An 11,160-nucleotide genomic window follows, 5' to 3' on the forward strand; every position below is an offset into this window, starting at 1 on the left:
CAGGGTTTCTCTGTGTAGCTTTAGAGCCTATCCTGGCACTCGCTCTGGAGACCAGGCTGGCCTCGAACTCGCAGAGATCAGTCATTTGAATGTGAATGCTTTCATAATGTAAACATAGTTTGGCAAACAGAAAAACTAAAGATGCAAAGGGGAATTTCTTGCCCTCCCTTTCTTTCATCTTATCTTTACTTAGCAGTGGCTTACCCTGAGTAGTAGTTCAATGTGTAAAGATTTGAAAACTCAAATCTTCTGGATATTGTTTTCAAAGAGCAAAAGCCAACCACCCCAGGCAGCATGAGGGAGCCCTCATAGCCCCTGATCATTGAGTAGTATTACGCAGCATCCCTCAGTCTGCACACAATCATGCACCAAAGACTATATAGAGCCACAGCTTAGGGGGTCAGGTTAGTAAAGTCTTGGCTTAGTTATAATTGCTTTTGCCAGTAGCTTCCTCTGGTTTTGGTTGGTTGGTCCAGACCTATTCTTAATCCTTGTGAGGTACCGTTTCTTAGTATTCAGGCTAAATTTTCTTGTCCAGTTCTATCGAGCAGAATATCTGAGAAATGATCTTCTGTCTAGTATAGCATTTAAATGTCTACTGGAGTCATTTTCTAGATGTGATAGGTGTCTGGAATCTATGTTACATCCTAGTAATTACTTCCTAACACCTTTTCATTGCTATAACTTAAGCCACAAAGTTCAGATTTCTACTGCCCAAACTAGACTTTTTTTTTAACTAGAAAACTACTTTAAAAACCAAGTTTGTTGCAGAATATCCCTTTACACTGTGTGAAGATATAGCACTTTGATTGGTGTAATAAAGAGCTGAATAGCCTGTAGCTAGTCAGGAAGAGGTTAGGCGGGATTTCTGGGGACAGAGATGGGAAGAAGAAAGGAGGAGTTGCCAGCCAGATGCAGAAGAAGCAGGACATGTAGGAGAAGAGGTAAAAAGCCACAAGCCATGTGGCAGCATGTAGATTAATGAAAATACGGGTTAAGTTATAAGAGCTAGTGGGACAAACCTAAGCTAAGACCAAGTTTTCATAATTAATAATAAGTCTCCATGTCATTATTTGGGAGCTGGCTGGTGGGGACAAAGAAAGACTTGTTACACAAGCTACTAATATTCCCTAAAATATGAATCCATGCATGATGACTAGGTTAACTACTAGCCACTATTTCCCTCTGAGCTTAGCTTTTAAGATAACATAGCTCGGCCCCTTTCTATTTATCTGTGTAGGTTTGGACAAGTTATTGTAACTCTTCTGAGCCATGGAGTCTTCCTTCATCTGCAATATACAGATTTTCAGGAAAAGTTATGATCAGTTTGTGAGAAGCCCGAGAGAGTGCCAAGAAACATGGTTGGTGTTGGCTCCAAAATGTGACTACAGAAAAGATTAATGGGCAGCAGTTCTACTGAAGATATGAACAATACCTTTAGTCACAAAGCAAAGACATGCCTTCATTTGGTCTGTATGTCTTGGGTGGCAGCCAGGCCAGAGGAGATCATGGAAGCCTGTAAATGTAGCAATTTCCCAGGTGCCTAGCAGAGCTACTACAAATGACACATGCTTATAAAGAACAGCCTTATTACTAAAAATCATACCATTTGTCACTGTCTCATTTGGATACAACAGTTTTATAGTCTTCTAACATATTTACTTCTCTAACAGTAGACTAAGCATTATATTTACAGATCCCACTTATTAGGATTAGACAAATCTATGGATATGGTTTTCAATAGTGGTTCAATATAATTTTGTAAGTCTGTAGTTTTTCATTACCCTATCATACTAATATAGAAGTGAATTTATACATAACTTTCCCAAAAACGATAACACAGAACCTAGATACCCATTCTAAACAGATGGAAAAAGAAAACAAAAGAATGATGTCTGCCTAGAGATCATAAAAATAAGAGTCTGGGTGTGGAAAATGAGTTGGCAATGTGTTTCTATTAAATACAAAATCCAAATTTTAGCCAGCTCAATCATACCCCAAAACACCATTGCAAGCTTGACAAGTAGAGACTGATTATGTCTCTGACAAACACACCATAGTGTTTGGTAGAGTTTAGACTCTAAATTCTAAACTTCAGAGCATTAGAAAAGTAAAACATTGGAGTGGGGGTGGGGCAAATGTTCATTTTACGGTTTTTCCATGGAGGAGAAGACCAAAGCCATGTTTCATCAACTCAAGCAACAATTTACGTTCATAACAGTTGTCGTCTAAGAAAAAAGGGGCGAGGGATACTTAAATCTGAAACAGAGCCAGTTACAATGCAGACCCTTCTTTGCCCTTCCTCAGACCACTCGAAATGAACAAAATACGCCGGCTCCTGCCTGATAACGTTCTCAGAAAGTGGGCTTCAGAGCTGCTGGCGAGAATATACTACAATTCCTGGATTCCATCCTCCTTTCCCATCGCGTCACTATCGCTAAGCAACTCGGAACGTCACGGAACAGTTAACACTCAGCATCGCAACCGACCTTCAAGCGCAAATTTTACTTCACCTCCAGAAGGAAGCTGGCAGAGCAATAGAAACAGCCACAAGTGCCCTATTCTACTGAAAAGGTAGACACGCCCAACCCCTGGAAGACGTCAAGCAGAAGAAACTACATCTCCCAGGATGCAGCGCAATCAAGGCACTGGTGCGTGCTGGGACGTGGAGTGGCCCTGTCTGAAACGCCTAGGGAAGTTTCCTGTCCAGGCCCAACTGCCTCTCCATACTCCAGAGTGTTGCAAAACTGAGCCAGAAGTTGATAAACCCGCGCCGGTGAGTCGCTTTTATACACAACAGGGTATTTCCGCTGCAAAGTTGCTTGCGAACAGCTTCTGTTTCCGGTTGGCCTATTGCCTTGGAAACGAGGATGCACAACAATCTGGGTGAATATGGCGGGACTGAGCAGCTCACAGATCCCCGACGGTGAGTTCACGGCTGTGGTGTACCGGCTCATCCGCGACTTCCGCTATTCAGAGGCGGCGCAGCTGCTGGGCGCCGAGCTGCAGAGGAGTCCCCGGAGCCGCGCCGGGCTGTCGCTGCTGGCCTACTGCTACTACCGCCTGCAGGAGTTCGAGCTCGCTGCAGAGTGCTATGAGCAACTGAGCCAGATGCACCCTGAACTCGAGCAGTACCGCCTGTACCATGCCCAGGCGCTGTACAAGGCCTGCCTGTATCCAGAGGCCACGCGGGTCGCCTTTCTCCTGGACAACCCCACCTATCAGACGCGAGTCCTTCGTCTCCAAGCTGCTATCAAGTACAGTGAGGGAGACCTGCCAGGAGCCAGGAGCCTGGTGGAACAGCTGCTCAGTGGGGAAGGTGTGGAGGACAGTGGAGGGGGAAATGATTACGATGGCCAGATCAACCTGGGTTGTCTTCTCTACAAGGAGGGACACTATGAAGCTGCCTGTTCCAAGTTCTTAGCGGCCCTGCAGGCTTCTGGCTACCAGCCTGACCTTTCCTACAACCTGGCTTTGGCATATTACAGCAGTCGGCAGTATGCCCCTGCTCTAAAGCATATCGCTGATATAATTGAGCATGGCATCCGTCAGCACCCAGAGCTAGGTGTGGGCATGACCACTGAAGGCATTGATGTTCGCAGTGTGGGCAACACCGTAGTCCTTCACCAGACTGCTCTAGTTGAAGCCTTCAACCTCAAGGCAGCCATAGAGTACCAACTGAGAAACTATGAGGCAGCTCAGGAAGCCCTCACTGACATGCCACCCAGGGCAGAGGAAGAGTTGGACCCTGTGACCCTGCACAACCAGGCTCTGATGAACATGGATGCCAGGCCTACAGAGGGCTTTGAAAAGCTCCAGTTTCTGCTCCAGCAGAACCCCTTTCCCCCAGAGACCTTTGGCAACCTGTTACTGCTCTACTGTAAATATGAGTATTTTGATCTGGCAGCTGATGTCCTGGCAGAAAATGCCCACTTGACTTACAAGTTCCTCACACCCTATCTCTATGACTTCTTGGATGCCATGATCACTTGCCAGACAGCTCCTGAAGAGGCTTTCATAAAGCTTGATGGTCTGGCAGGAATGCTGACTGAGCAGCTCAGGAGACTCACCATACAAGTACAAGATGCAAGACATAGTAGAGATGATGAATCTGCCAAAAAGGCTGTGAATGAGTATGATGAAACTCTTGAGAAGTATATTCCTGTGTTGATGGCCCAGGCCAAGATCTACTGGAATCTTGAAAACTACCCCATGGTGGAGAAGATCTTCCGAAAATCTGTGGAATTCTGTAATGACCATGACGTGTGGAAGCTGAATGTGGCTCATGTTCTCTTCATGCAGGAGAACAAATACAAGGAGGCCATTGGCTTCTATGAGCCCATCGTCAAGAAGAACTATGATAACATCTTGAGTGTCAGCGCTATTGTGTTAGCCAACCTCTGTGTCTCCTATATTATGACAAGTCAAAACGAGGAAGCTGAGGAGCTGATGAGGAAGATTGAAAAGGAGGAAGAACAACTCTCGTATGGTGATCCAGACAAGAAAATCTACCACCTTTGCATTGTGAATCTGGTGATAGGAACACTTTATTGTGCCAAAGGAAACTATGACTTTGGCATCTCTCGGGTTATCAAAAGCCTGGAGCCTTACCATAAGAAGCTGGGAACTGACACGTGGTATTATGCCAAAAGATGCTTCCTGTCCTTGCTAGAAAACATGTCAAAGCATACAATCATGCTGAGGGACACTGTCATTGAAGAATGTGTCCAGTTCCTAGAGCACTGTGAACTTTATGGTAGAAACATCCCTGCTGTCATAGAACAGCCCTTGGAGGAAGAGAGGATGCACACTGGGAAGAATACAGTCACGTATGAATCGAGAAAATTAAGGGCTCTGATTTATGAGATCATTGGATGGAATGTGTAATTATGGCTGACAATGACTTTAATCATGAGAACTTCATATGTTAATTTAGAATTTTACCTGTATCTAGCTTTTGCTATTTATGAGACTTCGTACATTTTAGTGTAATAAAGACACTATTAGATATAACCTGCCCTTTTAGATTACCCATCAAATGAGGTTTTTTTAAGAACTGAGAAAGATGTTTTGTCTATCATGTTTTCATCTTTTTGGTTTGGTGTATCTTGGGCAGAATTTGTATTTACATTATCAGGGGACCAGACACTAAGTTCAGAACTTAATAGTATGTAATGTCTTTTAGTAATCACTGCAGGGAGTGTGTTTTCTCTTTGCATAACTCCCATTCATGTTTCTTATAGAGAATTTAGAGTATTTGTCAGAATTTTCTAATATAGTATTTTGTCCAGATTATAAATTCCTTAGGTAATAAATGGTTTTGCTAGTATGCAAGATTCAGTAGATTCATGGAACAAACTATCACACTAATAAATACTACAAAATAAATAATTATTATAAAAGTTCCGTGGTGTTTATTTCCATGAGTTAATGATTTGGATTTATGGACAAGGTATACTGCTGCTGTTTCTTTTTCAAATACTTTATTTTCATTTATTTCTCAAAATAACTAGGATCAGAGGTAACCAGTTAATTTTTTTTTATTCCTCTCCCTCCCATCCTCGCAGTTTCCCACTCCCACCCCCTCTCCCACAGATCTACTCTTCCAGTTCCCTTCAGAAGAGAGCAGACCTCCCAGGGATATCAACCAAACACGGCATAACAAGTTATAATAAGACAAGGCACATACCTTCGTATCAAGGCTGGATGACCCAATAGAAAGAAAGGTGTGCCAAGAGCAGGTGAAAGAGTCAGAGACAGCCCCCTCTCCCACTGTTAGAAGTCCCACAAAGACACCAAGTTGACAACCATCACAGATATGCAGAGGACCTAGCACAGACCCATGGGGCCTCCATGCATGTTCTTTAGCTGTGGGCCCTGCTTAGTTGATTCTGTGGGCCATGGAGAACTCAGTCATTAATTACTACCTTTGGCTGTACAAATTTGGAAATGGTGTAGTTTCTTTGTTTTAGTGACTTAGGTACAGAAAACTTTACTTTATTAATCATTTACCCTGCCCAAAATAACCCTTCTGTTCCCACAACTGATGAGAAAGTCAGTCCTGGGATGTAAGCTCATAGATTCCTTGCTGCAATCTGTGACTCCTAATAGTTTTTCTGAATTCCCACTGTGATCCTTGCTTATTCTAAACAACTTATTTTCTGAATCCTACAAAAAGTAATTGTTTCTCAGCCCTTCATCCCTGTCTCTCCATAAAAGTAACCCTAATTTGACCTGGTTTAGAAAAGGCAACAGTATCAGGCTGAACCACAGATAACTACTGATTTTGAATTTCTTACCTACAAATTCAGCAGTCTCATGGGTTCAACCTAATCACTTTCTATAGGCAGACAAAGTCCCCGCCATAATGTGAAGATGCCTTTTCCGTTGTAGGGGTATTTTAGCCACATAGGTACAGCATGCAGGTTCATCATGCCTCAGCAGAGTGAACTCCTGAGTGCTCAAACTCCATTAGAAAAGACTAGCTGAGGGGCTGGAGAGATGGCTCAGAGATTAAGAGCACTGACTGCTCTTCCAGAGGTCATGAGTTCAATTCCCAGCAACCACATGGTGGCTCACAGCCATCTATAAGATCTGGTGCTCTCTTCTGGCGTGCAGGCAAAACATGCAGGTAGAACACTGTATACATAATAAACAAAATCTTTTAAAAAAAAAAAGAAAGAAAAGACTAGCTGGCTGTGTTGTTTAATGGTTTGGGATGAAGGCAATTGTAATGATGATCCGTGCTACTATCGTTTGGCAGCGTTAGTTTGATCCCACAAGGAAAAGAATCAGTGTTTAGTGGCCTCTTCAGAATGGCACCCCGCAGCACATTCTATGTCTCAGAAATGTTCTTTGATAACTTCTGCTGGGACAGTAGTTCCGGGTGCCTCTCAATCTCCATGGCCCCTTAAAAACTGAAAAGTAAATGAAGTGAAATTGTATTTTCAAAAATCAATATTAATTTTCCCTATTTCCTCTTAACTGAAGTTTTCTTTAAAAAAAAAAAAGTATCAAGTAATGTCAACCACCAAAAAGCAAATGTTTTCCAGATCCCTGTTTGCAAACAGTTCAGCCTTTACTGGACCACAGTTGCTTGTCCAGGTACTGTATGTGGTTTGTGCATATGCATGGCTTCATTTTTAGAACATAAAAAGCTTTTCAGAGATGCTTTTCGCCCCAGCAGCTGGGCAGTCAGGAAATTCTGACTGTTCTGCCACCAAGTGAAGGAATAAAGCTCAATCAGGGCAACTGTCTCCTGCCTTACCCTGGCTCTCCTGAGAAGCAGCACTGGCTACAATGACAGCAAATCCTCAGGAGCCCTGCAGGAGCTTGGAGCTGAAGCCTGGAGAAGCTTGGGGAGAGTGGCATTCTTAGTTTCTTTTGAGTATTTACTGTATTTTATTGTTAGTATACTCCCTCCCTCTCCCTCTCCCTCTCTCCCTCCCTCCCTCCCTCCCTCCCTCCCTCTCTCTCTCTCTCTCTCTCTCTCTCTCTCTCTCTATATATATATATATATATATATATATATGTATATATATATATATATATACATATATATATATATATATATATATGTATATATATATATATATACACATATAAAGAATTTTAATTAGTGTGCACTTGAGTGCAAGTGTGCCTGTGTCTTGATGCTTATGTGGTGCTAAGAAATTTGTTTTCCTAATTCTAAAATGACTTTACAATACCAGCCCCTCCCCTCCTGTTATTTGATTGAAAGAGATGCACAAAGCATTGTTCCATGACCCTCATGCATACACAGTAGTACTAAAAACACTTCTTGACAAAAGGAATGTTATTTCTGAAGCCTTATTCCCTAATGTAAAACCTGTATCTCATACTAGTCAGCCCTGGATCTCCAAATACAGAGTTTGAACATGCTACCAGAATTTTAAGGCAAAAGCTCCAACTATAGGTATCACAACAATCTAGGCTTGGTCACACACAATATACTAATAAAACAGGAGTGGTGAAATGCAGAACAATGTAATTGGCATGGCCAAGGTAGGAGGACCAAGTAAAGGAATGTATGACCCCAAGTTCATCCTCATGGACAAAACAAGATAAGATTGTACTGGCGAGGCTTGGAGTTTAACAAATAGCAGGTGATGTTTTGGGACAGCATTTGGTGGTTCTCATCAGAGGTGGTGTGTAACCTGTGAAACTTACTGTTGTTGATCAGGGATAGTTTGAGAACCTTGTCATAAAGGTGTTTATTCATCTTGAAATCCAAGATTAACTTTAGATGAGTGACCAAGGAAAAAAAAAATTGGAGATAAAAAGTAGACCCAAGAGGGGGGTAGGATTGAGCATGGTGGATCACACCTTTAACCCTAGCACTCAGAAAGCAGAGGCAAATGATTGTTAAGACTGGCCAGGGTAAAATAGTTTCAGTCCCTACCCGCACCCCCACCACACACAGCACTACAAACCTGTCAAAGGATTTGGATTCTTCTAGACATTTCTTTGAATGTGGTCTTTGCTATCACATGGATGGTGCATTAAGGTTGTGAAGGTTAGGTGTACATGGACAAACACACCCATTCACCAAGGCAGACCAATAGAAACCAGGAGTACTGGTGAAAACAGCAGTAGTTCATCTGCAATTGACACAGCTGCTGCACAGGAGATGACACTCACTCTTTAGGGGTGACATCACTGGCTTAGAGGAACCTTAACAGAATTTTCATGATAGGTTTGGCCCCACCTTAGGATGCCTTGTTTATGAGGGCTGTGGGTTGGATGCTATCTTAGCGTTACCATTGCTGTAGTAAATACAACCAAAGGCAATTTGGGGAGGAAAGGGTTTATTTTAGCTTAAAGTTTCACATCACAGTCCTTCACTGAGGGAAGTTAGGGCAGAAACCTGGAAGCAGGAGCTGATGGAAAGGCTATCAAAGAATGATGCTTCCTGGCTTGCTCAGCTTGCTTTCTTATGGAATCTAGGACGGTCAGCCTAGGGGGAACCACAGGAAACTGAACCCTCCCACATCAATCACCAACTTAAAACATGCACCTGTTTTACTCAAAGGCCAATCTGGTGGGGGCACTTTCTCAATAAAGTTCCCTCTTCCCAGATGAGTCTAGCTTCTGTCTGGACAGTCTGTGGCTGTTTGATGTTTTTACCCTCAGGTGCTGAGGTCTAACTACAAGCCCCCCAAAATAGTAGCAATGTCCCTGCTAGTCTAGTTACTAGTAAGTGCACTGAAAATGAATTAGGTTGCCTTTTCTGAGTTTTGTCCACATCTAAGGATTTTTTTTTCAGCATGTGAATGTTGAATGTGTACATGTTCATATATCTAGGTACACTTGTGGGTGTGTAGGCTACATGCATGAAACCCCAAGGTTGATATTGAGTCTTCCTCAATTGCTTTCCACTTCAGTTTTCCCATTTATTTTAAAGTGTATGGGTATTTTATCTGCATGTATGTCTGTGTACCACATGCATGTAATGCCCATGGGGGCCAAAAGAAGGCATCAGGTTCCTGGAACTGGAGTTGGAGGCAGTTGTGAACTCCATGTACTGGGAATCAAACCTGGGTCCTCTGGAAGAGCATCCAGTGTTGGTAACCACTGAACTATTTCTGAGAGAGATTATATTGGCAAGGTTTAAATGAGTTCTCTAGGAAATAAAAAGTTCTGTAAACAACGATTGGTTTTAGAAATGTTTTATTTGTTCCCAGCACATCTTTTAAAATTTACACATGGGCAATTTTTGTTCTAAAACAACACAGTCTAAGAAAAACCAATAAAAGGAAATTCTGAACATACACTAAAAGCATGGTATATGGACTACGCATTGAGCCCTTGTGGAAACGGATGGCATGGCTCAGTTTGACCTTGACAAGCTCTACTAGAACCTCTGAGAAATGTTACCTCCCACCACATATCCACTTTAGACTAAGTATAAAGGGAAGATTTGTTTCCTATGCATTAGTTACAGTGGTATAATGGCTTACATATACATTTTACCCATATGTAATTCCCAAAAGATTACTACAGCACTGGCAGAAACATGGACTGCCATGGAGGAAGACTCAGGATAAGGTATTATTCAAGTCAAGTTGTATCAGAGCAAAGTATTTCACAGGTTTAGCAAAAAAGGACAAAGCTAGAGAACATACCTACTTTCTGGAAGGATTTGTTATCGCCCAGGAACAAAATATTATTCCCATGGCACCATCACAAACAAAAAAGACGGACACACAGCATAAGGACTACAAAGCCTGCTTCCAGGCTCTACTCCTTAGGCAGCTGTATAAACACACCAAAAGCATACAGTGGGAGTCTCAAGGCTTGCCATGCCACATCTTAGGGCTACCAGGTTGGGACAACAGGAATCAAAAGTATCTCACCGATTAGATGCTTGAGTCCAGGTTCGGCATATAACTGATTAAATATATAGATAACTCAAACCAACACTGAACAGTATTTCTACCATACAATCACCAAATTCTGATGTGTTCTTGGAGAGGAAGAACCTTGAATTGCTGAAGCATCTCTGTCTTTACAGACATGCCCTCTCTCATTTAAAATTGTTTCATGGAAGAAAAGAGAAAAATCCCAAGAAGGCACTGTGTGCTTTAAGGGGTTAGTGTTAAAATCATCACTCAATAAATACCCATTTAGAGAAACTCCAGATAGAGGAATTGAGGACCTCTGTGAACAGTCAAGGAGATAACAATGTTTCACAGGATGAGTGTTGTGCTGCTGAGAAACAACATGAACAATCAGCTGCTTCCAAATGAGTGTAGCCAAGCAGTCTATGCTCAAGAATTCTCTTTCCTGTTTCCCTGCTCTCAGGAAGTAAATCCCTAGTTTAAAAAAAAAAAATTGTTGAAACAATGTATTACCTATTCCTTCTTTAAAAATAAAACAATATCCTTTGGGAACAACATCAAAAGGGTCTTTTCATGTTCACAGAATAGAAGTAACTCTGTGAGGGTTCTTTGGCTCGAGTGTGGTCTACATCAGTGATCTTCACTCCCTCTTTTAAGGTACTGACTGTACTCATTTACAGAGTGTGAGAACACTCACTGTGACCGTCCAGGTTTGAAAGGGAATGCTTCAAAGTCACAAAGACTCAACACCACCTAAAAGTTTAATCTTGATTTTAAAATAACTGGAGACACAGATACA

At 42.2% G+C, this 11,160-nt stretch overlaps 1 protein-coding gene across 1 annotated transcript; it reads left to right on the forward strand.

Annotated features, from left to right (window-relative positions):
• The first annotated feature begins 2,638 nt into the window (after positions 1 to 2,638).
• On the forward strand, positions 2,639 to 5,406 carry LOC100751819 (tetratricopeptide repeat protein 30B). Its single transcript, XM_027420133.2, has one exon. The coding sequence runs from the start codon at positions 2,893 to 2,895 to the stop codon at positions 4,885 to 4,887; it is 1,995 nt and encodes a 664-aa protein (XP_027275934.1). The 5' UTR covers positions 2,639 to 2,892; the 3' UTR covers positions 4,888 to 5,406.
• Positions 5,407 to 11,160: the final 5,754 nt, after the last annotated feature.

The sequence above is a fragment of the Cricetulus griseus genome, chromosome 6 (genome assembly GCF_003668045.3).
Source record: "Cricetulus griseus strain 17A/GY chromosome 6, alternate assembly CriGri-PICRH-1.0, whole genome shotgun sequence".
In the NCBI taxonomy this organism is placed as follows: Eukaryota; Metazoa; Chordata; class Mammalia; order Rodentia; family Cricetidae; genus Cricetulus; species Cricetulus griseus.

Bases quoted from the DNA above. Each gene is read 5' to 3' on its own strand.
- LOC100751819 (XM_027420133.2), top strand. From the start codon at position 2,893: ATGGCGGGACTGAGCAGCTCACAGATCCCCGACGGTGAGTTCACGGCT.